The following is a 27,478-nucleotide window of genomic DNA, read 5'->3' as shown; positions in this document are numbered from 1 at the left end:
TTGGGACCCTGCACCCACGTGGAAGACCTGGAGGAGGTTCCAGGTTCCCGGCTTCGGATCGGTGCACACAGGCCGTTGCGGCCACTTGGGGAGTGAATCATCGGATGGAAGATCTTCCTCTCTGTCTCTCCTTCTCTCTGTATATCTGACTTTGTAATAAAATAATAAATCTTTAAAAAAAAAGATTTACTTTGTTTTTATTGGAAAGACAGATTTTTAGAGTGGAAGGACAGACAATCAGAAGCCAGGAGTCAGGAGCTTTTTCCAGGTCTCCCACAAGGATGCAGGGTCTGAAGGCATTGGTCTATCCTCCACTCATTTTCCAGGTCAGAAACTGGATGCTGGATGGGAAATGGAGCAGCCAGGACTAGAACTAGCACCCACATGGGATCCTGGCACTTGCAAGGGGAGGATGACCTAATTGAATGATTAAACCAGGCCAAAGTACCTGTTTTTGTTTGTTTGTTTGTTTTTAGATATATTTATTTTTCCAGGAAAGACAGATTTACAGAGAGAGGGAAAGACAGAGAAAAAGATCTTCTGTCTGCTGGTTCACTCCCCAAGTGGACACAATGACTGGCGCTTAGCCAATCCAAAGCCAGAAGCCAGCAGCTTCTTTTGGGTCTGTCATGGGAGTGCAGGGTCCCAGTGCTTTTGGCCATCTTCCACTGCTTTCCCAGGCCACAAGCAGGGAGCTGGATGGGAAGAGGAGCAGCCAGGACTTGAACCAGCATCCACATGGGATCTCATCACTTGAAGGTAGAGGATTAGCTAATTGAACCTTCGTGCCAAACCCAAGTACCCCTGTTCTTAAGAGTGACAGTGAAACAAGTACATCATATCCCTTTTGGCTGTATCAGCTGTGCGGGCTACAACTCCTGAATAGCATCCCCAGACTTGTGCTGTACTATCTTCAGAACCCTACAGAGCAGCCCTATCCATATCATTGAAATTAGAAAATAGACTTTCTGTATCTTTAAGGTCTTTCTGTGCCAGCACTACCCTGTCTATACCATCACCTAGAGATAAGCTCCATTGCATTTTGCATAATTTTATAACAGGTCATAACATTAGTTTTGCCAAATTTGTATTTGTAAGTTGGCAGCTATCCTTCAGGTCATCTTAGTTCCTTGACAGCTTTTTTCTTCATTATGATTCTTCGGGCTCAGCTCTGATGCAAGTTGCTGTAGTTCATTCAAATTCATTTTGCCTTATAGTCATGTCACATAAATATCCAGCTTACATTAACTTATTCTTTTGAGCTGGGTCATTTACATCAGTCTGAATCTGTTTTCTATTGCTATTCCTGAGTAGCCCAGAAAGCTGATTTATGAAAGGTTGAAGCTGATTCAATTCCAGGTGCTAGAACCTGGGAGATAGAGAGATTTGATTTGGTGAAGGCCCGTTTGCTGATGGGATTCTGCAACTTGAAGGCAGTATACAGCATCACACGGCTAAAGGAGGCATGAAGGACATGGAGCCAATCTGATTTCTGTAACATACCCATCTTTGAGATGACCTGTTAACCCATTAATATGTTAACTGATGAATACATTAATCCACTCATGCGTACAGGGTACCTACCACCTGGGCACTTCTTAAAATTTCTTTATTTAATATTGTACAGTGGGAATTAAGTTGCAGCATGAGCTTTGGCATGAACATTTTTGCCATAGTAATATTTCTAATTTTGCTATTGAAAATTGGGCTTTTATAAACCCTTTTATGCCTTTCTGCTGGTACAGGTGTACAGGATTTTTGAGGGAATATGAATGTGATCAGAAGCAGCTTGTAGGGCATTTGCATTCTACTTTGTCAAGGGTTTTGTGATTGCCTTCCCAAGTGGCTACGCTGATTTATGCCCTGAACACCCTGATAATCATCGGTTTTCCATTTATGCCCATGTGGTGGGTAGCTAGGGTTCCATCTTCTTATCCTCAGCTACTTATGTGATTCAGCATGTTTTCATTTGTTTATTGTCCACTGACACTTTTCTATAAAATTATATTTACTTCTTTTTCTCAGTTTCCAGATGATTTCTGGAAGATTGTGTGTGTGTGTGCTATTGTAAGAAATATAACCATCATTTGAATTTATCTTCACTTTCCTTAGAATAGTTTTTGGTAAAGTAGAATATTAACTTAATTTCTGTTGAATTTATCTGTGATTTATTCATTTGAAAGGTAAAGTAATGGAGAAACAGATGCATCTTTCATCTGCTGGTCACTCCCCATATGGCCATAATGACTGTGGCTGGGCCCGGCTGCCACACTGGGTGGCAGGGGCCCAGGAATGCAGCCATTTTTTCATAGCTTTTACAAGTATACTAGCAGGGAGCTGGATTGGAAGCAGTTGGGACTTAGAACCACTTCTTCCTGAATTCTGATAATATAGCTGACAGCTTAGCTTGCTTCATCAGAATGCTGACTCTGTCTCTTCCATATTTTGTTTATTACGTTTTTCCCTAACCAGGTATGAAAAACAGGTTTCCTATGACTCCAAGTTAAAAGCCTTGCATAATCATATCTTCAATTTATCCTAAATTGATTGTTCTTTTATCTGCGGTTTTTCTCCTTCAGTAGTCAGCGCTGAGCTAGGCTGTAGCTGGAACCCAAGTACTTATTTCATCTGGGTCTTCCAGTGAGTGACAGATGCAGAATGACTTGGGAGATTTTCTACTGCTTTCCCAGGCATGTTAGCAGGGAGCTGGACTGGAAGTAGGGCAGCCGAGACTTGAGCCTGTGGCCTCCTGGGATGCCAGTGCTACTGCAGGTGGTGGCTTTACTATGTCTCAATGCCAGCCCCAGGAATTGAATTTTTAACAGGGCATTAGTTTGAAATAGTTCATTAAATTTGTTCCATTTCTTTATTGTTTAGAAAGATAATGTGTTACTAAGCAACAACAACAAATGCAATATACCAGATTTAACCCTGGGTTCTATTTGTGATTCCTGATTTTTTCTTTCTTATTAAAAATTGTACTTTTTGCCTTCAAAAATATGTAGGAATTTATTTAGTTAGTTATTTTGAAAATCAAAGTCAAATAAAGAGGGAGAGGTGAGAGAAAGAGACTTTGCATTTTCTGGCTTACTGTCCAAATGGCTGCAATGGCCAAAGGTAGCCCAGGCCAAACCAGGAGCCAGGAGCTTTGCTTGGGTCTCCCACATGATTTGCAGTGGCCCAAGGTACTTGGGCCACCTTCCACTACTTTCCCAGGTGCATTAGCAGGAGGTTGGATCAGAAGTGGAGCAGACTAGCCTCATACCAGTGCCCAACCAGGATGCTGTTGTTGAGGGCAGCTGCTTTGCTTGCTGTGCTACAATACTGGCTCCTGTACTTTTTGCTTTTAAAGGAGGAAGAAAATTAAATCTTAGCTTCTTAGGTAATTATTTAATCTCAGAATTTTCTTGGCAATATTATACTAATTTTAATGTAGTATTGTTCTCAAAGGGCCTGGAGTTTTGAAGTAATTTGTTTTCCATTTTGAAACTAGTGTTTAAGACCATGTGATTTTTTTTTTTTGGGTGCATCTTATTAAATGTGATTTTTCTTAGCAGAGGCTAAATTTTGGGCGATTGCTACAATAAAGTCGCTGTGGGGGTGTGACAGTGAAGGATATAGTTATTTCAGTTTTTTTGTGTGAGTGGTAGAATGGGGGCAATCATGAAATAAACTTTCCAGGAAATGTGAGTGCTAATTATTCTGTGTAAGTTAAATTAGAGGGGCTGGCACAATAGCCTAGTGACTAAAATCCTCCCCTTGCACAATCCAGGATCCCATATGGGCACTGGTTCTAATCCTGGCAGCCCTGCTTCCCATCCAGCTCCCTGCTTGTCGCCTGGGAAAGTGGTCAAGGATGACTCAAAGCCTTGGGACCCTGCATCCACTTGGGAGATCTGGAAGAGCCTCCAGGCTCCTGGTTTCAGATAGGCATAGCTCCAGCTGTTGCATCCACTTGGGGAGTGAATCAACAGATGGAAGATCTTCCTCTCTGTCTCTCCTCCTCTCTGTATATCTGACTTTGCAATAACAATAAATAAATCTTAAAAAAAAAGTTAAAGCAGAAAGTAATTTGTGATTCTGTTGTGATTGATTTATCTGCCCATCCTTAAGAGTGCTCTGTTTCCAGGGGGCCTGCAAGAGCCAGGACTATGGCTTATTTTGGGGAAGGAAAAGGACCCATACACGTGGATAATGTGAAGTGCACAGGAAATGAGAGGTCACTTGCTGACTGTATCAAACAGGATATTGGAAAACATAATTGCCGCCACAGTGAAGATGCAGGAGTTATTTGTGATTATTTTAGCAAGAAAGCATCAAGTAACAGTAATATAGGTAAGTCACTTTCTAGCGTCCTGCATAATTCAGAGATGATTAATTCCCACTCATTACTACAAATTGTACTTTGGTAACACAAATCCCATGCAACAGACTACTTATAGTCCATTGTTCTTTGTGTTACTATTTGCCAATGGGTCTTGGGAATTTTGCATAGGTGGGGCTTAAAGGGAGAATAAGAAGCAGGAATAACTGGATTTACAAAGCCCTCTAGTTTCTGAGGTTTTTCTCCCAAATTAGAAAAAAAAAAGAAGTCAAAACCTCTATAAATCCCCTAAAAACAATTGTCAGAAAGGCAGAGAGGTGGGAAAAGAGAAACAGGGGAGAGATGTTTTCCCGCACAAATCCCCACAGCCGAATGGGGCTGGACCAGGCTAAAACCAGGAGTCAGGAACTCAGTCCAGTCTTTCCCAAGGGTGATAATGATGCAAGTCTGTGAGCCATCACCTGCTGCCTCCCAGAATGGACATTTGCAGGAAACTGGACTTGGTGCATTACTGGAAGATGAACCCAGTACAGTGGCATCTTAACTTCTGTACTGAACACCCACACGGGTACTCCTCTTTTTTTAATTTCTCAGGTGTTTCTTCATCGTGTCTTCTTTCTGCATAATAAAGCAATCACATTTGTTGATATTCTTGAAATTTCAGAAGCAAATTAAAACACAGAGATGAATCAGAAATGCAAATGCGCTTCTGTAGTCTTTTCACCAAAAGGAATATATTTTAATTCTGTTTTCCATAAGCCTTTTGGTTTTTATTCAGTATGTTTTAAAGTAATCACAGAACATTGAAACTATAATAGTACAGTAATTCTTTTTTTAAAAAAGATTTATTTATTTATTCTTATTAGGAAGTCAGATATACAGAGAAAAGGAGAGACAGAGAGAAAGGTCTTCCATCCTTTGGTTCAATTCCCAAGTAGCCGCAATGGCTGGAGCTGAGCCAATCCGAAGCTAAGAGCCAGGAGCTTATTCCTGGTCTCCCACATGGGTGCAGGTTCCCAAGGCAAAGGGCCATCCTCAACTGCTTTCCTAAACTACAAGCAGGGAGCTGGAAGGAAAGTGGAGCAGCCAGGACCCTGATACATACAATGTGAGGACTTCAGCCACTAGCCTATTGTAATGGGCCCACAATATTATTTTTTTTAAAGATTTATTTATTTTTGTCGGAAACTCAGATATACAGAGAGAGGAGGAGGAAAGACAGAGGAAGATCTTGCATCCCCTGATTCACTCCCCAAGTGGCCACAACGACCGGAGCTGAGCCAATTTGAAGCCAGGAGCCTCTTCTAGGTCTCCCACACAGGTGCAGGGTCCCAAAGGTTTGGGCCGTCCTCGACTGTTTTCCCAGGCCACAAGCAGGGGCTGGATGGGAAGTGGGGATGCTAGGATTAGAACAGGTACCAATATGGGATCCCAGCATATGCAAGGCGAGGAATTTACCTGCTAGGCAATCTCGCCAGGCCCGCCCACAATATTCTTAAATATTGGTTTGACAAAGGTATAAATCAAAGTTTTATAAAACTATGTTTGCAGTAATACTGATATACACAGACTCCTCTTTTGTTTTTTTGTTTTTATTTTTCTTCTTTTTTTTTAGTTTAACTCCCACATGTAAGGGAGAATAGGCAGTATTTGTTTCTCTGTATCTGGCTTATTTCACTCAACATGATTGTCTCTAATGGCATCCATTTTGACACAACTGATAGGATTTAATTCCTTCTTCTAGATGTATAATATTCCGTTGTGTGTGTAAACCTCATTTTCTTGGGCCCAGTGGCGTGGCCTAGTGGCTAAAGTCCTCGCCTTGAAGGCCCCGGGATCCCATATGGGCGCCGGTTCTAATCCAGGCAGCTCCACTTCCCATCCAGCTCCCTGCTTGTGGCCTGGGAAAGTAGTCAAGGACGGCCCAATGTCTTGGGACCCTGCATCCACTTGGGAGACCCGGAAGAGGTTCCAGGTTCCTGGCTTCGGATCGGAAAAGTACCGGCCGTTGCAGTCACTTGGGGAGTGAATCATCGGATGGAAGATCTTCCTCTCTGTCTCTCCTCCTCTCTGTATATCTGGCTTTCCAATTAAAAAAAATGAATAAAATCTTAAAAAAAAAAACCACCTCATTTTCTTTATCTCATGATGGATACCTTTTTGACTGTGAACACTACTTTTATAAGCAGGGCGGTACAGGTGTCTCTTTGATACAATGTGTTCCATGTCTTTTGTTATACCCAGCAGTGAGATTTCTGGATCATATGTCAAGTCTACTTCTAGTTTTATAATAACTATGCTGTCTTCCATACTGGTTGCCATGGTTGACATTTGTACCTATAGTGTATAAGTGTTCCCATTTCTCCAAGCTTACTAAAGTTATAAATAACTGGGATAATTTAAAAATGGAGTTAAAACACAAAATTTATTTCTTATAGATTTTATTCTCAGAAATTTAGAAATTTAAGAATAAGACAATCTTTTAATATAGTGCAAAATAGATATTTTGTTCTTAAATATGGTTTTTGAAAGCTCTGTGTATATTTCATTTTTTATGAAGCAAATACACCTTCAAATGAGTGCATGCAATTTAGAACTAGCTATTTTGGAGAAACGTGCTCCTTCATTTTATGAAAAGAACAATCAACTAAAAGAACTATCTGCATTAAAAATCCGTAGTTTAATGTATTGAATTTTCTTAAAATCAGGTGTGTTTATATTTAAGCATTATGTTTTCCTAACAGTTAACAGAATAGTGAATGAAGTAGTTATCGTTGATGTGATTCTTCATTGCCTGAGAGGCTTTTGTATGTGGACAGAACACTTATGAAACTTTGTGTTTTATGTTCTTTTTAAAAAATGTTACTTATTTTTATAGGAAAGGCGGAGTTACAGAGAGAAGGAGAGACAGAGAAAGATCTTCCAACCACTGGTTCACTCCACAAAGGGTCACAATGGCTGGAGTTGAGGTGATCCAAAGCCAGGAGTCAGGAGCCTCCTCCGAGTCTCCCTTGTAGTTGCAGGGTCACAAGGCTTTGGATCATCCTTGACTGCATTCCCAGGTCACAAGCAGGGAGCTGAATGGTAAGTGGAACAGCCAGGACACGAGCATGCACCCATATCGGATCCTGGAATTTTAAGGAAACAATTAGTCATTGGGCCCTCTGTTTTATGTGCTGTTCAGTGTATGTGTAAGAAAGAGAGAGCTGAGAGAGAGAGAGAGAGAGAGAGCAAAGAGAAGATAAACCTTTTTTTCCCCCAAATACGTGTGCTGATTACAACTAATTTAGTTGATTCTCATTAAGAATTGAACTGATTATTTCAATTATGGAGGGTTTCCTTAAGCCGTTGAAAATCATAGACCCAATAGCTGTAGCATGTTTTCCTAATTTTTACTGTAAACTGAATTTAAAATATGAGATAGTAGCGACTGCCATCATGAGGCGGTAGGCTAAGCCTTTGCTTGCACTGCCAGTATCCCGTATAGATGCTGCTTCATGTTCTGGCTGCTCCACCTCTGATTCAGCCCCCTCCTAATGGCCTAGGAAAGCAGTGGAGGATGGCTCAAGTCCTTGGGCCTATGTACCCACACAGGAGACCAAGGAGAAGCACCTGACTTCCGGCTTGGGATTGGCTCAGCTCCAGCTGTTGCAGTCATTGGAGGAGTATACCAGCAGATGGAGACTTTGACCTCTGTTTCTTTGTGTAACTGCCTTTCAAATGAAAAATTTAAAAAACTGTTTTTAAAATGAAATAAAAAATAGGGTTTTTTTTTGTTTTTTATGCATCTGTTTTTATGGCTTCGCAGAGTTTTAGCAATCTTTATTTTGACACCTTTGCATGGTTTTAGCAATGCTATCGTACGTTACGCAAAAACTGCATTTCAGACTAGTTGCATTAAAGAATCTAATTTATTAACTAGTTGATTTTGTGTTGACATTGAGAATCTGGTGACTTCTGTAAGGCGAGTCATACTCAAGCCGTTGGTTATCAGATGGGACACTTCATTAAATGAAATTATTTTGCTTTTTATTTTTTGAACACTGTATGGCTTTAAATAGATTGTCCTTTCTGGCATTTTAGTTCTTTGCTGTAAAGTGATATCAATTTTAGGTTTTGCTTGTTCAGTATTACATCATTCTTTTTCTTGGCATCGCATACTTTGACTTGGAATGTTATTGTATATTATTTTAATATCTTATAATTTGCAGTGTCATCTAAAAGGAATAATATCATAAAAGATGAAGGTTAAAGCTTGATGGCATTCTTCTGAGATCATTTGCCAATTGAATCTTTTTGGTACCTATTGTTGAACGTCTTTCTCCATCTAGAAAGAACTACAGCTGTTTCCGTGTTGCTCTCCCTTGTGCTTATTATGGCACACCATTAGTGCTGATTAAGTTTTCGTGTTTTTGGCACAATTTCCATCTTTCTCTAAAAAATGGAAAGACAGTACAAATCTATACATACCTCTGTTCTAACCAAAGGAAAACGTTACTTCATATAAATACTCTATTCTCAAAAACTCTTGGAAAATTAGTCATACCTTCTTATAGTCAGTCCTTCTTTTTCATGCCTCTTTCTGCTGCTTTTCTAATTTAACCCCTCTCTTACATTGTGAAAGAATGCAGTTGTCTTGGGAATTTGGACTATTTACCTTCAAATACATTTGCCACATCAATTGGCTTAGCAATCCCTTTCTGTATGTTAATACGTGGTAAGAGCACCTGTAAATTTAGGTCAGAATTTAATCCTAGGCATGTACTTTGAATTATACTTTTAAAACTAGTTTAAGGGCCAAGCATGGTAGCCTAGTGGCTAAGGTCCTTGTCTTATATGTGTCTGAATGCCGTATGGATACCAGTTCATATCCTGGCTGCTCCACTTCCCTTCCAGCTCCCTGCTTATGGCCTGGGAAAGCCTTGGGAGCCTGCACCTGCCTGGGAGACCCCAAAGAATCTCCTGGTTCCTGGCTTTGGATCAACTTGACTCCAGCCATTGTGGCCACTTGGAGAATAAATGAGAGGATGGAAGACCTTTCTCTCTCTTTCTTCTCTATCTGCCTTTTCAATAAAAATATAAAAATCTAAAAATAGAATAATTTAGACCAGTATTGCCTATGCACTTCTCTTGTTTTATTTAGTAATCCTGAACTCCAACACAGCCTCTCTGGACGGCAGCAGGAAATGTAGGTGTCTGGTGTAGTGAATAATGTAAAACCACTCAACCAACAGTGAAGCTCCTCAGAGCTGAGTGACCAGAAATCTCGTAAGACTACTCTATTGTTTGCAAATCATTGTTGTTTGGTGACATGGGAAAGCTTATTTTTAGTATAGGAAAATTGGTCCTAGCATTTTCAGTGAGTAGGTACTTAAAAGTAGAGATTTAAAAGGAGCATGTGAGTTATATTTTTATTCCTTCATTCATGGCCTTTTTGTGCTGCAGAGTCTGTCTCATCGGTTTGTGGTGTAAGATTATTGCACCGCCGGCAAAAGAGGATCATTGGTGGGAAAAATTCTTTAAGGTAAAATGTTCTTAAAGATACTTCCACATTACAAAATCATTCACATACCTATGGTGTTACAGACTGTGGATTTTCGTTGCCATATAATGACCATGTTTTGCTCTTTTAATTGTCTGAATTACTGATTACATTGTCAATTTCACTGTCCGTGGAACAACATTTATTTTATATGATCACTGTCTTCTGATTGCTAAGACATACATATTGTTGAAGCCGTGTGGCAGAGGCAACAACATTTAATAGGACACCTGACAAAGTTGTAGCTGCAAAGAGGCATTTCCTCTGAAATATATTTATTTCAGAGTTGGCTTGTTTTGAGATGAATTTTTTTGTCTTGAATTTATTACTGGAAAAGCAGCACTTTGTTTATTTAACAGTTGTGAGTGCTTAGGCAAGAAGAGGAGAAAAATTCCACTTCAAGTTATGAAATATGAGGAAGGCTCAACTTGCTTGGCAGAGATAAGTGAGGTGCATACAAATGCCTCCAGATCTTTGGGTTTGCTGATAGGGCTTCCGCTCAGTCGTGGGCCATCATTTTTCACGTAGGAAGGGATGGTACTTGCATTCTTCCCCGCCCACCCCCGTGGAAAACCATATGTATCATTGAAGTCATTGCGTTGACTGGTGCTTCTCTTTCACTCTCCTTTTCCTCAGGGGTGGCTGGCCTTGGCAAGTTTCCCTCCGACTGAAGTCATCGCATGGAGATGGCCGGCTCCTTTGTGGGGCTACACTCCTGAGTAGCTGCTGGGTCCTTACAGCAGCACACTGTTTCAAGAGGTATGTGTCTCTCTTGTCCCAAAACTCACTTGGACATTTTTGCCAGTTCTCACAGCCTTTTTGTTCTTAGTAACATTGGGATGTCACAAACAGGTCCTAAACCTTTCATGTCCCCTTCAGCACAGAGAGAGGCAGGAAAGGGCATAGGAGGAAAGAGAGCTCTTAAGAAGTGACTTACTACCTTGGTGGTAAGGCAAACCTGGAGTGAAGAAAGGTGGGTTATAGAAAGGAAGCAACTATGTCAGTGCTTCCTTCAAGAATGTATCTTAGGAGAAATCATATTGCTGCAGAAATAGAAGCAATATCATACAATTTACTTAAAAACGCTAAGAAATAAGGCCTGGTGCGGTAGCCTAGTGGCTAAAGTCCTTGCCTTGCATGTGCTGGGATTCCATTTAGGCGCCAGTTCTAATCCTGGCAGCCCCTGCTTCCCGTCCAGCTCCCTGCTTGTGGCCTGGGAAAGCAGTCGAGGACGGCCCAAAGCCTTGGGACCCTGCACCCGTGTGAGAGACCTGGAAGAGGCTCTGGGCTCCTGTCTTTGGATCAGTGCAGCTCTGGCCATTGCAGCCACTTGGGAAGTGAGTCAAAGGATGGAAGAACTTCCCCTCTCTCTCATTCTCTTTGTATATCTGACTTTGCAATAAAAATAAATAAATCTTTTTAAAAATGCTAAGAAATAGCACAGTTTAATGATGTAGGTTTTTGTTTTTGTTTTTTTTCTTTTTCTGAGTGTTTGAATCTTCTTGGTCTTTTGTGTCTCTTTTTTAAATGGTAAGTTTTTTGTATTTTAGCCACGAGGCTACTGTGCTGGGTCCTTGGGCCCTTTTAACAAAGATATACTCTTAATTTTTCTTTTTTCAGATTTTTAGTTCTGTATTGTGAGGAAGTGATTTCATTTCATGCATTTCTTTATGGTTCATTTCCCCAGCATTATAAATCAAATATTTCCTCCATTACTCATTGACTTATGTTAACCATGTCATATGCCAACTTTTCTTACATTTTTATTTATATGATGCCTTTCTCTTCCATTTATGTGTTTCAGTAAGTATCTAAATAGCAATCTTCCGCTTGTAAGGTGATACATGCAGATGATTCAAATCTATATTGTAAATGTAAACTTTCTGAGATATAACAGTTTCACTATTTGCTCATATAATAGTGAGTTTAATGCATTTCTGTGGTATATTTATTGGTTTAACAAATAATTATCGAGGCCTTGATATTCCCTGACATACACCATATACTAAAGATACAGTGGAGAATAAGACAGGGTTATGGGCCCGGCGCCGTGGCCTAGCGGCTAACGTCCTCGCCTTGAACGCCCCGGGATCCCATATGGGCGCCGGTTCTAATCCCGGCAGCTCCACTTCCCATCCAGCTCCCTGCTTGTGGCCTGGGAAAGCAGTCAAGGATGGCCCAAAGCCTTGGGACCCTGAACCCACGTGGGAGACCTGGAAGAAGATCTGGGCTCCTGGCTTCGGATCAGCGCGGCACTGGCCGTTGCAGTCACTTGGGGAGTGAATCATTGGACGGAAGATATTTCTCTCTGTGTCTTGTCCTCTCAGTGTATCTAGCTTTGCAATAAAAATAAATAAATCTTTAAAAAAAAACAGTATTCTTGCTGTTTATGATGTGGCTGTAGCAGCCCTCAGGAAGGAGGCATTGATATTGCTGGTATGATCAAAATAAGTTTAGGGCAGTTTTTCTTAACAAAATTTTATTTATTTGAAAGCATTTGCAGAGAGAGATATACAAATACACATACACGTAAATGTTTCATGCACTAGTTTCTTTTCCAGATGGCTGAAATAGCCAGGGCTGGGCCAGGTGGAAGACAGGAGCCTAGAACTCCAATCAAGTTTTCTCCATGGGTGGCAAAGGCCAAAGCCCTTGGGTCATCTTCTGTTGCTTTCTAGGAACATTATCAGGGTGCTGGATGTCAAGTGGAACAGCCAGGACTTGACCCAAGGCCCAGGTTGGGTCTGCTGCTGCAGGTGGTCGCTTAAACAGTTGTACCACATTATTGACTACAGGGATACTATTCTTAAAGAATGGCATTTTTATCCTGATATTAGCCATTTTGCTGGTTAAAAATCCAGATTATAATATGAGGAGGAAAAATTTCTTGTTAAACTCTAGGATACCCCAAAGGTGGAATGCAGTGTAAGTGGGAGAAAAAGAGTCTGTTACAGGGCTTAGCACAGGGAAGTGATTCCTGCAGAGCTGGAGCCTGGTGGCAGGTATATCTACTCTTCAAGTGTAGTGATAAGAAAACATAAATCATAATTTAAAATGACAGTTATTACATAGAATATCAAATATGAGACTGGTATAATCGACTTAGGCAGCATAGATCGTCCATGTCAAGATTATGAGTTTGTTTCGTTCACTAGGCCATGGAGACCATTGAAGGCTTTTGAGCATTGATACATGATCAGAGAGGAGTTTTAGGAGATGATACTTTGGAGATATATGGGATAACTCTTTTGTGGTAGAACAAAAGTTTTTGTTGCAGTAGAACTGTGAATGAGCCTAAAATTATCTGAAAAATCTTTCATATGTGCTTGCCAAGTCTTGAGTTTCTGCAGTAATTAAAATTGGTTTGAGTTACAAAGTAACTAAGAAAAACTATGGGATGTGAGGAAGGGGCACTAAGTTTAAATGTTTACACTGGAGGAAGACCATGCATAAGAATGTCATAAGAGAGATATAAAAGCAAGGGAGAGGACCCAGCGTGATAGCCTAGCGGCTAAAGTCCTCACCTTGAATGCACTAGGATCCCATATGGGCGCCGGTTCTAATCCTGGCAGCCCCTGCTTCCCATCCAGCTCCCTGCTTGTGGCTTGGGAAAGCAGTTAAGGACGGCCCAAAGCCTTGGGACCCTGCACCTGTTTGGGAGATCTGGAAAAAGCTGCCGGCTCCTGGCTTTGGATTGGCTTAGCTCCAGCCATTGTGGACACTTGGGAAGTGAACCATTGAATGGAAGATCTTCCTTCCTCTCCGTCTCTCCTCCTCTCTATATCTGCCTTTCCAATAAGAATAAATACATCTTGGGGAAAAAAAAAAGGTGAAGGAGAGATGCAGAAGCACTTGGTTGAAGTCAGTTAACAGAAAGCAGAGTTACAGTCCAACTTGGCAGAAATCATTCAGTCATTTTACTTGGAATCTCATTTTACACATCTATAAACTGAAGATCATTGTATGTGAATGACCTTCAAAATATGTGAGTGTATTTTTTAAACTGTAAGACTCAAAACAACGTTGCTTATTGTTATGTTGGGGTTCAAAGGTAGGGACTGAAGAATATCTTAGCAAAAGTAGGGAAATAATAAGAAGTTTATTTTGGTTACTTTTGGAAAAGTATAATGTAGAAGATTACAGAGAACCTGATAAAGCCTGTTTGTGATTTTAGAGTTTACACAGAATAATAAGATGTATTTATATTATCCTCCTCCTAATTAGATGTCCTTGTGTTTTGAATACTAGCTATATTAGACTCAGTTAAAATCTCATTTATAGTCTTCAGTGTTCAAGGTTTAAATTACTAATGTAGAATAATTGCTGAAAAAAATTGATCTGACTTGGAGTTTGAAAGTCGGTTTTTCCATTATTCTGGAAGAACTTTTCTTTCTTTTGTTTTGCACATATTGAATGTGTTTATTTACATGCTGCTTTCCCTCCCTTGGCTTGCTCCTTCTCTATTACTGCTTGACGTCAGGAATCAATTCATTTGTGTCTACTACGCTCCACTCTTACAGGATGAAAGTTGAGGCTTAGTTGCCAGATAGTGGATATACTTAAGAATGTGGAATGTTTTAGAGGATGGTGATATTTTTAACCTTGATGAACAGATAACTCCTTCCATATGTCATTTGGAATTTCTTCCTAGTGTAACAGAAAGACAGTTGATTAAAGAGGAGCAAATTATGAAATGCAGCATTTTGATATCTTTGGCTTCAGTGCAAGATTCCTATAATGTTGAGTAGGAGGAAAACTGTTTTTGCAAATGTGTTGTGGATCCATCTGACTTGGTCTGTAACCTTTGCCAGATCACAGAGACTGCTTGCTTGGAGTGCCTCAGGATGCTACCACTCACGTCTTTATTGTAGCAAGCTTATTAGAAAGCAAAACTATGCTTACTAGTGATAATAAAAAGCTCAGTGTTTGTTTCCTTAGGCTCAGAGACTTTGATTTAAAGTAGCTTTCCTTTAATCAACAGAAACAGAAACTTGCAAGATAACAACTGCAGTAGAAAAACAATGCAGTTAAGTTCTCAGAAGCTCCTGTCCGTTCAGTTCTTGGAAGGAGTGTTTTAGCTATCTAAGACCAGTTTAAGGCCTACTAGCAAGGGACCTGGATTTCATGTTTTGAAATTACTTTTGCTGCCTGCTATTTGTATTGCTATGCTTTGTCAAACACTAAATGTCTATATAAGCAAAGTATTTCTTATTCACTCAACCGTCTTTGTTATCTAATTTTTGTACTGATGGGATAGACCCCTCCTCTGGAGTAGCCATTTCTGGCAGTCAATTATTTTATGCAGTTTTTAATTATTTATTATGGAGTAGAGACTTGCTATGTTTCTTTTGCCTTTATAAAATAGTCAGAATTTTGTGTAATTCACAGAGCAGAATGATTTTAGAATGTTGGTTTGAGATTAGATCAAAATACCATTATTATGTGTCCAACAGCCTCAAACTCCTGTCCTGTACACTGTTCTGTTTAATGGCACGTTCCTGGACAGCTGACAGGGTTTGTAGTAACCCAGTCCTGCTCTCTCCTAACTTTTGCAATATTGTGAAGTCTCCAAAATGCACTTTCATGCCAAGTAACTCAAGTACTTGATGAATCACCATTTAAAGATCTTCTATCTCACTTTTCATGTTTTTTCCTAGTGTTAATGCAATACAGATTGTAGGATGCGGTATGCTTTTGGCAGTTTGAAGTGGAAACTTGAATAACTTGCTGTAGTTGTGCTGTGACTCTTACACAATATAAATTGCTTATTCCTAAATCAGAGCCACAAGTACCATAAAATAAACTTATATCTATAGGACTGCAGCAGTATAATTGAGAAAAACGTTCAACATTTAATTGCTTACTTTGATAACACAGTTTTGAATGAGTGAATGTATCTAAAACAATGGCTCCCTTGTTTTTTAATTCTTCAGGTTTGATTTGTTCAAAAATATAACTTTACCTGATTTTTTGTTTTCGTTTTCTTGCCTAGAAATGTCACAACAGCTGGAAATTGTCTGGTTCTTGTTCTGAAAATCAAAAAATTTTAGATCCTTATAGTTAAAAGGATCAGCCACAGCGATAATGGGACCTACTTTCTAAGAACACAGTGTGGCTTAGCATTGTCTTCCTTCCTTCCTTCCTTTATTTATTTATTTATTTATTTATTTATTTATTTATTTATATTGCAAAGTCAGATATATACAGAGAGGAGGAAAGACAGAAGAAGATCATCTGTCCAGTGATTCGCTCCCCAGGTGACCGCAACGGCTGGCGCTGAGCCAATCTGAAGCCAGGAGCCTAGATCTAGATGCTCTTCCAGGTCTCCCACGTGGGTGCAGGGTCCCAAGACTTTGGGCCGTCCTCGGCTGCTTTCCCAGGCCACAAGCAGGGAGCTGGATGGGAAGTGGGGCTGCTGGGGCTGCTGGGATTAGAACCAGTGCCCATATGGGATCTCAGAGTGTTCAAGGAAAGGACTGAAGTCGCTAGGCCACAGCACCGTGCCCAGCATTATATTCTATCATAACATGGTATATGGTGAAATAGAGTTCTTAAGAATGTGGCTGTTGGTGATACACACAATGCGATCAATCAATCACAGTAAAAGAATTTGCTGATGATACTCTTAATGTCACCAAGGTGCAAAGCAGTGTTTTCCTGAAGTTCTTGGTTTTTTTTTGAAAGATTTATTTTTATTTTATTACAAAGTCAGATATACAGAGAGGAAGATCTTCCGTCTGATGATTCACTCCCCAAGTGACCACAACGGCCAGTGCTGAGCCAATCCAAAGCCAGGAACCTGGAATTTCTTCCGGGTCTCCCACGTGGGTGCAGTGTCCCAAGGCATTGGGCCATCCTCAACTGCTTTCCCAGGCCACAAGCAGGGAGTTAGATGGGAAGTGGAACTGCCAGGATTAGAACCGGCGCCCATATGGGATCTCAGTGCGTTCAAGGCGAGGACTTTAGCAGCTAGGCCACGGTGCTGGGCCCTTTCCTGAAATTCTTAACCCTTGGAGCCATTTATATAAAGATCAACTTTTTGTTTTGAGTGTCATCCAGACAATAGAGAATAACAGATTCTATTCATAGCAGATGTGCATAAGCCAACATCAAATACTGTTTATTTATAGAGGTGGATCCATTCTTGTAGAATACAAAGATGACGACCCTGCAACCTGAACTAACTCTTCCATTTTTAACTCTAGTAATTTATTTGTTGCTTCTGTTTACTTTACTCCTAACCTATTAGAGAAACTAGGATATGGGATTTCACTGGCCTGCTCTGTCTCAGATCTTTTCTTGCTCAAGCTTGTTGGGGATTTCATATAATTTTTATTTGAGGGGGAGTTGAAATCAGTAAAGCAAACAACTGAATTATGTGTCAACCAAAACCTGAAGTATTTTAGAAGCATTTTTTCTTGTAATAAAAAATTATAAAAATAACAAGAGGCCAACCAGAAAGATCTTAAAATACATGGGAAAAAACAAATCTTTTATGTTTTATTATTTTTTTAATTAAAAATATATATTCATTTTTCGGGCCCAGTGTGGTAGCCTAGTGGCTAAAGTCCTTTGTCTTACACGTACTAGGATCCCATATGGGTGCTGGTTCTAATCCCCGTGGCCCCACTTCCCATCCAGCTCCCTGCTTGTGACCGGGAAAGCAGCTGAGGACACTTGGGACCCTGCACCCACGTGGGAGACCTGGAAGAGGATCTAGATCTAGGCTCCTGGCTTCGGATCGGCTCAGCTCCAGCTGTTGCAGCCACTTGGAGAGTGAATCAGATCATCCTCTCTGTCTCTCCTTCTCTCTGTATAGATACCTTTCTAATAAAAATAAATAAATATTTTAAATATATATGTATATTCATTTTTATTGGGGAAGCATATCAGATTTGTGGAGAGAAGGAGAGACAAAGATCCTTTATCTACTGGTTCACACCCCAAATGCTGTTAGGGCTGGAGTTGAGCCAATGCGAATCCAGGAGCCAGGAGCTTCTTCTGGATCTCCCGCATGGGTTCAGGACCATCCTTTACGGCTTTCCCAGGCCATAGGTGGGAGCTGGATGGGAAGTGGAACAGGTGGGTCACGAACTGGTGCCCATATGCCATCCCAGCGCTTACAAGTTGAGGGTTTAGCCATTGAGCCATCGTGCAGGGACACCCCCCCCTTTTTTTTTAAATTTCTAACTTACTCATTTGAGAGGCAAAGAATGAAGTAGAAAGGAAGAGGGGGTTCTGCTGTTCTGTGACTCAGTTTCCATGTCTGCAGCAGTCAGAGCAGTCAGGACCGGGTCATGCTGAGCTGTGTGCCTGCAACTCCATCCATGTTGCTCATATTAGGGACACAAGTACACGAACCATCAAACACTGCCTCCGAGGGTGGGTATTAACAGGGAACGGGAATCAGGTAGGAGAGGAACAAGAATTCATTTCAGAGTGGGATGTGGGGTTCCAAGTGGGACCTCATTCACTAGGCCAAATACCTGTCCCATCCTTGTTTCTTGAGTGGCCTAGGCTAATGTTTGTTCTAGTTCACAAATGTATTGGGAATTCAGTCAAAATCTTATCCCTGATGATAACCCCCAGATGGTAGGTGGTTCTGGAAGACCAACAGCTAGCATTAATAACCTCATTAAATCTTTATAGGGATTAAAAAAAAACGAAATAGAAGCTATTTTGATATCTTTGTTATAATATGGAAATTGACACGAAGATACATCTCTGAGTTCAGTAAGTTAGTGATGTGAGTATAGGTATGTATATTCTTTTTCCAGTCTAGCTTCCTGCTAATGTGCCCGTGAAGGCAGTAGCAGATGGCCCAAGTGCCCATGTGGCACACTCAGATGGAGTTCTTGGTTTCTAAGTGAGCCCTGCCTTTTGAAGATATCAGGGGATGAACCAGCAGATGGAGGATGTCCTGTTGCTCTCTCAGATAAATACCTAAATAATTTTAGAATTATTTAGCAAATATTTTTCAGAGCTCTCCTATAAGAACAATTGAAGTACATCTTGAAAGTGCTTCTGAATTTTTGTGTATACCTTTGGAATGGGATATAAGAAATTATCTGGAGGTATTTGATTACAGCAGCCACTAGCCACAGGCTATTGCTGCACTTGAAATGTGGTGATTGTAAATGGAGATTTGTTGCAAGGATAGCATACATACAGATTTTTTTTTATAATTCTTAGTATTAAAAAAAGAATACTAAATATATTTTTTGCAGATTTTAAATATCTATTTTACATCAAATGGTTTTACATTCATTTTAAATAAATGAATTATGGTTAAGAGGCATACTAAATTTTCATACTAGTAATATTAGCACATGCAAAGTGGAAGTGTCTTAAATTCTTGAATATTTTCCATGGCTACCAGCATACTTTTCACAATTTCAGAATATGATACCATCTTAAACTACTGAAATTTGAGTTGGAACTTAAGAGAACCATTTTTCAGCTATAACATACAAAAAGCCATTTTACAGCTATAACATACAAAAAGCTTCTGCCTTTTAAAGACATGATGACTAAAGTTTGAAAATGGGGTCTTAGAGATCAACTGGTGGTTGTATAAGCCAATGTTGTTTATTGTACTGTTTAATTTTTTTTGAACTGATGTAGTCAAGGAAATTATCTTATATATACAAGATAATCAGAGCTTTCTTAGAGCTTTTACAATGTTCAGGCGTAGGCCAGCCCTGTGGTGTGATGGGTAAGCCCACAGCTGTGGTTTCAGCATCCCATTAAGGGCACCAGTCTGGGATCTGTTTGAGTCCTGGCTGCCCCACCTCTGATACAACTCCCTGCTAATATGCCTGAAAAAGTAGTACAAGATGGCCAAAACACTTAGGCGCCTGCCCCTGGGTCACTGTGAGGCCCAGAAGAAACTCCTGCTTCCTGGTTACAGATTGGCCCAGATTGTGGCCATTTGGGGAGTGAACCAGTGGATGCAATATTTGTCTCTCTCTGTAACTCTGTGTTTCAAATAAATGAAAAGATCTTGGAGGGAAAATGTTCAGACAACTAATATCTCCTCCAGAAATATTATTGGGGTAAATGAGAGATTTTATTTTAAATAACAGAAAATGCTGAGCCTTTGAATACTTACTTCTCCATTCAAATTTGGGTCTTGTAATTGTTGTGCTCCCTCTTGTCTGTCTTTTGCCTGAAAAATTCCTCATAGGGGCCACCAGTTGCCGCCCAGCATCGACACTAAAATGACGAGGCAGAGTCTGAGGGTCTGGGAAAAGCCGGAACCGCAACCAGACCCTTCACTGCCAAAAGCAGCTTCGTTTAAACCCTTCTCTCTGCTACCCCTTTCCCCATTGGCCTTAGCTTTCCTCCCTGCTTTTCCAACCCTCTCTCTGCCACCCTTCTTCCTGCCTGTCCTTCTTCTCCTCATCCTGTCTTTCTCGTCATCCTCACCTAGCTTTTACCGGATACTTTTATATCGTTCTCTGCCAATCACTTCTCCCCGTGGGTCCACTTGGCGCTACGTGATAGGCCAGTAGCAATGACATAATCGCAGTGAGGGCATTAGTCTATCCCTGTGACTTCCTGTTTACCTGCTGGCGAGACCAATTCTGCCTCCTGGCCCTGGGCCAGCCACCATCTTGCAAGAGCCCCTCCAAATCCCAGGAGAGGCTTTAGCCCCCCCTGCTCCCCACATGTAATAGTGGTAGAGTCAAAAATTTAGGTGAGTTTTTAAATGAATGTTGTTCTCTTTCAACAGTCAGGTCCCAACCTAGATCAGGTGGGAAGTTAACAAACTAAGCTGGAGTTTTTGTAGGCTGGTTTTGGGTAGGAAAAAACTGAAGGATTTTGTAAAAATTGTAACTGCGGTGATGCATGGTGGACACCAAGTCCAATATGAAAAAAAGCTATAAGCACAGAAAGACTGAAATAAAAAATTGGTGGGTATAAAGAATTGAAGTCCACTGAAGTTGAAGTGTGTTCGGCTGTAAAGATAGAAAGTGAAAGATTAGGGGTATGTGCCATCATCCTGCTAGTCTGCCTGGCAAGGCAGCAGAAGAGAGGCCTCATGGTTGGGGCCCTTCTACCCAAGCAGAGGCTATGGTTTTCTGGGCTACTGGCTTTGGCCTGGCCCAGCCTTGGCTGTCGTCGTCACCTGGGGAATAAACCAGCAGATGGAAAATCTCTCTCTTCCTCAGTCTTCCTCCTAGTACACTGCCTTCTAAATAAGTAAATAAATAAACTACTTTAGGGAAGTGGTAGATCAAGTACGAGATGCTTGCTATCCAAATTTCAGAACTGTGTAGTATTTGTTGAATGCTGGTCTAGGTGTCTTGTAAGGTATAAGTGGCCAAGATGAGGTGGGGAATACACCTACTGTGGCAGAGTAGATATAAATCAAGGAACTAGAAGGGAATGGTTTTGGAAATTTCAAAATTAAAAATACATTCAGTAGTGGTAAAAGGGATAGCCCATGAGCAAGATGCCATAATTTTCAGTGAGAACAAGGCATTAACCATAACATGGGTTGAGTTTGATTGCACAGGTCAGTTCTCTGCTATGGGCATTTTGTATACCCCTTGCTCTGACACTAGCAACATTTGACAGTGTCTACAACTATGACAACTGGAAGGTGTATGTACTGCTGGCACCTAGAAAATAGGAATCAGGAGAGCTTCTGACCACCCTACAATGCATAGGATGTCCCTTTAACAGAGCTAGCTGGCCCAATGTGTCAGGTGGAGAAACCCTGCTGTAGGATGTATCAAATCAAGGCATACAGGTTGGCAGAGGGGCTGAGGGCTATCAGATCGTAGTTATTGTGTTTAAAACAATACAGTTTCATGTGGAAAAATACATACTAGACATGTATTCATTCAGTAAGTCAACAAGCATGTGGTACCTTCCTGTTGAGAAGACTATTACTGTCCTAAATGTTTTAAGTCTTTAAGCAAAACCAACAGGTAAGATCTCTGACCTTTCATTCAGGCAAGAGACAGAACAATTAATACAACAACAGTTCATTTGGAATGTCATGAGTTTTTTTAAAGGAAATGTACAGTTTAGGGTTATTGGCAGTGCTGGAGTGGGAAGACAGAGACAAGAGGGTTGAGCATTTCAACATGAGGCATCAGGAGTAGGCTTCCTTGGCGTGAGATCCGAGTATAAATTAAAACAGGGGAAAATAGAGTAACTGTATGTTGATCTGAAAATATTGCTTGCATGTACATTCAGTTTCCAAGAAAGGCTTGTAACTGGGCCTACCCACAGGATGTCCTGAGGAACACAGGATGAGATGGTTTGCTGCCCTGTTAGAGCTTTATGGAGAACTAACAATTAGGAAAACTTGGCAAAAACAAAGATGGCAACTATAATAGTTTCAAATTATTGGTTAATAACTAGCCCTTATTTTCCACTGGTCCTCCACATTTGTTCCTTCCCAAAAAATCCATAGCTTGTAGCTTGGATTACAAGGTAATGAAGATGAGGTGTGGTCACAATGAATTTCTAGTAAAGGACTGAATGGTGGGTCAGAGAATGGAACTTTACAAAAGGTGCTAATTGTTTGGGAGAAAGGCTTAGAAAGTCATCTTCATTAACCCTTCTTGCTGACAATCCAATCTCCGGCATCTAAAACAAGCCTCTCATTAATGCTGTCTCCCTCTCAGGTATGGTAACAGCACTAGGAACTATGCCGTCCGGGTTGGGGACTATCATACCCTGGTGCCAGAGGAATTTGAAGAAGAAATTGGAGTTCAGCAGATTGTGATCCACAGGGAGTACAAACCACACAGCAGTGACTATGACATTGCCCTAGTGCGGTTACAAGGACCACAGGAACAATGTGTCAGATTCAGCAGTCATGTTTTGCCAGCCTGCTTGCCTTTCCGGAGAGAGAGACCACAGAAAACGGCCTCCAACTGTTACATAACAGGATGGGGAGACACAGGTAATACACACATGAAAAAAAAATGTGGAAAGCTGAGCACTTTCCTCTGGTATTTTCCACGCTTTAGGTGTGCAACTTGTGATTTCTTGAACGCATACAAGGCTTAATTCTTTGCACATTGTGCCAAGGGTGAAATGCATGTGTATAAGCTGGGTTCATAATATTCTGAGCGTACTGTTAATCCTCACTAGAACTTCAGCATAAATGGAGGAAACTCCATTGTCTGTGGAGCTTAGGAGCAATGACTCTCCAGTTGGCTTTAGTTAGCCAAAAAGGGAAGGAACTATGAGAAGCTAAGGCAAGTTGCTCCAAGGAGATTTGAAAACCCTGGCCCCACACTAGGCCTGGTAGTGTCTTTCAAAACTGTGTAGGCTGGCCCAGGAAAGAGCTGGGGTGCTTGATTGGCAGAGTTCTGAATGTAGAACACATGAAAGCAGAGCTAATGAGGTGGAAGTAGAGGCAGAGGAGGCAGAGAACCTGTGCCTGTCCATCCTCTCATGTCCTTTAGGCCCCAGTCTAGAGCAGTGTTTACCTTATGCTCTTCAATGATTACAGTTGTTTTAGGATTATGTTGTCTTAGGAGATAAATTAGTGTTCATTGACCAGTGTTTGGTCTTGATGGGCCTTAAGTGGCCCCAGGTCTTTACCTGCCTGTAGTTAAGTGCTCAGGGCTTAAAAATAGATATCAAGTGAGAAATCACTAAAAAAGAAATCAGCTGATTGCTCCTAGATAAGTAAGTATAATGTATTCTTAAAGAGTGTCAAACAAGTGTATTTCAAAAGTGGTAATGACAGTTGGGGCTTATTGAGTGAGTAGAAATGAATCTTAGTGTTCATTTTACACTAATGTCAGACTTAGGCTTAAGCTATTTCATAGCAGCAAAATTTATAATGTCTGTAGAGTACAAAGAATACATTATGGATCTAGGCTGAGATAATTAGAAAAAACTTTTTAAAAGAATACTTCCTATATGACTTGGTAATAAAATTAAGGCAGGCTAGGCACAAGCCTTATTGGCAAACTGTTGCTCCATAAAACAGTTCGTCTCTGGGAAGTCTATTAGAACTGACCAAATGTTCACTTTTTCTTTTTTACCTGTTTTTACTATAAGTGAAATTTTATACTTTCCCTATCCTGGATGTTATTACAGACTAATAAACAGTATCAGAATATGACAGAATCCATAGGCAAGAAAATGTTACCAAGGGGGACATATCAGTTGCGTAGTTTTTGTCATTGAAAAAAATAGAGGGTCCAGAAAGGTGGTCTAGCGGCTAAAGTCCTCGCCTTGCATGCACTGGAATCTAATACAGGTGTTGGTTCTAATCCCAGCAGCCCCGCTTCCCATGCAGCTCCCTGCTTGTGGCCTGGGAAAGCAGGTGAGGATGGCCCAAAGCGTTGGGACCCTGCACCCTTGTGGGAGACCTGGAAGAAGTTCTTGGCTTTGGATCAGCTCAGCTCTGGCCATTGCAGTCACTTGGGGAGTGAATCATAGAATGGAGGATCTTCCTCTCAGTATATCTGACTTTACCACAAAAATAAATCTTAAAAAAACAAGAGAGAGAGAATAGAGTATACCTGTGGGTGGCAAAACTTGAGCCTGTTTTGGTAATGTTTCATTTTCTTAAATATATTTAGGACAGCAATTGACACCTCATTTACCTGTTATAATTAATCCTCAGACTCAGGATCTTAGGTAAGTGGATGTGCTCATGTAAAACAAACATGAACATCCTTCACTTTTTGGTATGCAGAATTGAAATATTAAAGCCTGCACCAATGTTTTCTTCAGGTTATTTTTTATAGCCATATTACTTGTTACTATTCCTCAAAATATTCACTAATGGAACACATAGCTGTTAAGGATGTCAACATTTGAAAAGGTAACTTACATTATGCTTATTGCTCATTGAAAATATTTACACACAGCGATTTTATTCTTGATACTGCTAAGAACTGTTGGAATGTTGTGATCTGTAACGTCATGACTAATTGAGCTGTTTGGTTTGATTAGGACGAGCCTATTCCAGAACACTGCAGCAAGCAGCCATCCCCTTGCTTCCCAAGAGGTTTTGTGAAGAGCGGTATAAGGGTCGCTTCACAGGGAGAATGCTCTGTGCTGGAAACCTCCAGGAACAACAACGCGTGGACAGCTGCCAAGGAGACAGTGGAGGGCCCCTCATGTGTGAACGTCCAGGACAGAGCTGGGTGGTGTACGGGGTCACCTCCTGGGGGCATGGCTGTGGAGCCAAGGATTCTCCTGGCGTTTACACCAAAGTGTCAGCCTTCGTCCCTTGGATAAAAAGTGTCACCCAACTATAATTCATGGGAAACCTTGAAAGTAAAGATTAATGGAAAACTTCCAGTCCTCATTACCAATGCTGGGCGAGTTTACAGCTGCTGGGGACTGAACTGTCTCTGCTGTGTGGCTTGAGAATTTCTGAAGTTACTGATCACATACCTCAGCGTACTGGTTATTCTAGCACTGTCTTCTGCCTACATTAGTTAAGACTAAATTCTCAATTCTCATTTAAGCTTTCAACAGTTTCTATTTTTATACTGAGCTTACAGTAAAGCTGTTTTTACATTTAGATTGATAATTCCTCAATACTGAATATGGAACATGAATTCGCATCTTTAAGTACCCATACATCCAATAAAACTTATCATTATACTTAGGCTGATTTTTTTCAAAATTAAAATTTAAGCAAACATTTGCCAATTACAATAAATACCTCAATGCCAAGCGCCATGAAAACCTTAAGAAAAATTGTTCTGTGGAAAGCTAATGCCAGATGTAGCATTTATGTAAGATGCTAGCCGGTTACACAACCTACCAGAAATGTTAACATAGCTACTCAGGTGACTTATGGAGCATTGCAGACATTAAGTCTTCCTAGAGCAGGATGCTTTTCTCATAATGCAATAGCACCACCTAGTGTAACTCCCGGGCAGTTGATATGTGAAATTTAAGGTAACCTCCAAGACCTGGCAGTATAAACCTCCCCCCCACCATGCCATGTGGTTCCTGCCCTGGCACTGCACTTTCCATTCAAGCTCCCCGTTTGCAGCCTGGGGAAGTTGTACGCAGTCCTTGGGCTTCCTCCGAAACCCAGAGGCAGCTACTGGCTTCATGTTAGCTTGGTTCTAGCAGTTGTGGCCATCATGGGAGGAGAGAATCTGCCATCTCTACCTTTCAAATACAAAAAACTTACCGTTTATATAAACTAATGAAAGCCCTGGTTCTTAACTGTCTGGCACACCTTCACAGTGTATTAATGTTAATTCCCCAGATGGCAAAATCGTTTACAGTTCTTCCCCCAAATTCCGGGGGTATGCTTGGTGTCACTAACCCTCACAGCCATCACTGTTAGACACTTCCATTGGTCTCAAATCGTGCCCCTCAGTTTTACAAATTGTTAGCCAATAGGCACCGTATTGTTTACAAATGTTGCTGCAGTTGCCCGTTGAGTTCAACTTTATGCAGACTGCAGTCACTCCAACCGTTAACACACGCCCCATGAAAACGCCTTGTAACCAAGTTTGTCAAAGTTTTTGCGTTTGTGTAAATAAAGTTTATTACCTTCTGCCTCATGGACTGCTTTTTTTTGCATGGCAATGGAAAAATGGTTTCTCCGGAAGGTTTGCGCATTAAATCTTACCTATAATTCAGTAAAAACACTGGAATTATTTGTGTAAATGTATTTATTTCATCACATCCAAGCACAAAAACTGGGGCTTCCACTGAGCATAGTGCATTGTTCCCAGCGCTCCCTCCCACCGATTCAGAAGCTGGGCGATACCCCGCAGGATTTCCCTTTACCGCTTAGGACTCGGTACCTGCAAGACATGAAAAGCAGCGTTACGACTGGGGTCTGCGCCCTGACCTCGGCCCCAACCCCCGTCCCGGAGCTTCTTCCCCAGGGACACAGGGCCCCGTGCGGACTTGCCTCTTCCACGGCCCGCATCCCGTCCGAAGCACTGAGCTCAAATTCCTGGAATTGTGTAAACGGCACTTTCAGAAACGTGAACCCGACAACCCGGCGGCCTAGGTCCTCCCCGGTTACCCCCAACTGCAAACCGAAACTGTTACTTGTCCAAGTCAGAATCTGATACCAATTAAATGGTGACAGCTTTGCCAATTAACAAGAGTAATGCTTTTCCATGGCTAGGAAGGGAGACTGCCACAGCCGACAGGTCCCAAAGACACATGGAGCTCGCCCGCCCGCACCCCGCCGCCCAGCACGCCTCCAAACCCCAAAATCCAGCTCTGGCCGGCCCGCACACCGCAACCTCAGAATTCCCGCATTTTCATAGAACGCACGCGCTCCGGCCCGACCACAATGCTAGCGTACCCATCCAGCCGAGCGCGGCCGCTCCCCGGATGTGAAAGGAAGAGGGCTGCCGTGCACGTCAGCTTATACTGCTTATGACGCTTTCCGGGGCGGTTCTGAGCAGTTCGGAACCTATCGCTTTCCCCTTCCTAGCTCCTTCAAAATGGCCCCGCCCCTCTCCTGCTGTCCCTCCCCTTCTCCCCTCACTGCGTCAGAGCCCGGATCCAGGCGGGAGGTCCGCCAAGTTCTCGCGAGATCGTAAAGTTGTGGCGCTGGCTGTTTCCTGGTGTGTGTGGAGGTGGCATTGCTTGCAGCTTGCGTTAGTTGTTCTAGAAGTCACTATTGTTACAGG

General features: G+C 41.4%; 1 protein-coding gene and 1 non-coding gene across 2 annotated transcripts in view; one reads left to right on the top strand and one right to left on the bottom strand.

The window, feature by feature from the left end:
- The window catches only part of PRSS12 (serine protease 12), a 71,676-nt gene extending 46,459 nt beyond the window's left edge, over positions 1-25,217 (top strand). The window contains exons 9-13 of the mRNA XM_004594261.2: positions 4,130-4,335; positions 9,770-9,848; positions 10,503-10,625; positions 22,511-22,791; positions 24,807-25,217. Of these exons, the coding sequence (XP_004594318.2) occupies positions 4,130-4,335; positions 9,770-9,848; positions 10,503-10,625; positions 22,511-22,791; positions 24,807-25,114 (997 nt within the window). The 3' untranslated portion in view covers positions 25,115-25,217. The remainder of the gene's footprint in view (positions 1-4,129; positions 4,336-9,769; positions 9,849-10,502; positions 10,626-22,510; positions 22,792-24,806) is intronic.
- Positions 25,218-26,876: 1,659 nt separating this feature from the next.
- On the bottom strand, positions 26,877-27,008 carry LOC118759072 (small nucleolar RNA SNORA24). Its single transcript, XR_004995971.1, has one exon. It is a non-coding gene; the product is annotated as a small nucleolar RNA SNORA24 (small nucleolar RNA).
- Between the last annotated feature and the right edge of the window lie 470 nt (positions 27,009-27,478).

This window comes from Ochotona princeps, chromosome 7, assembly GCF_030435755.1.
Source record: "Ochotona princeps isolate mOchPri1 chromosome 7, mOchPri1.hap1, whole genome shotgun sequence".
Lineage (NCBI taxonomy): Eukaryota > Metazoa > Chordata > Mammalia > Lagomorpha > Ochotonidae > Ochotona > Ochotona princeps.
The sequence above is the reverse complement of the archived record's forward strand: the minus strand, read 5'-3'. Positions and strand labels throughout refer to the sequence as shown.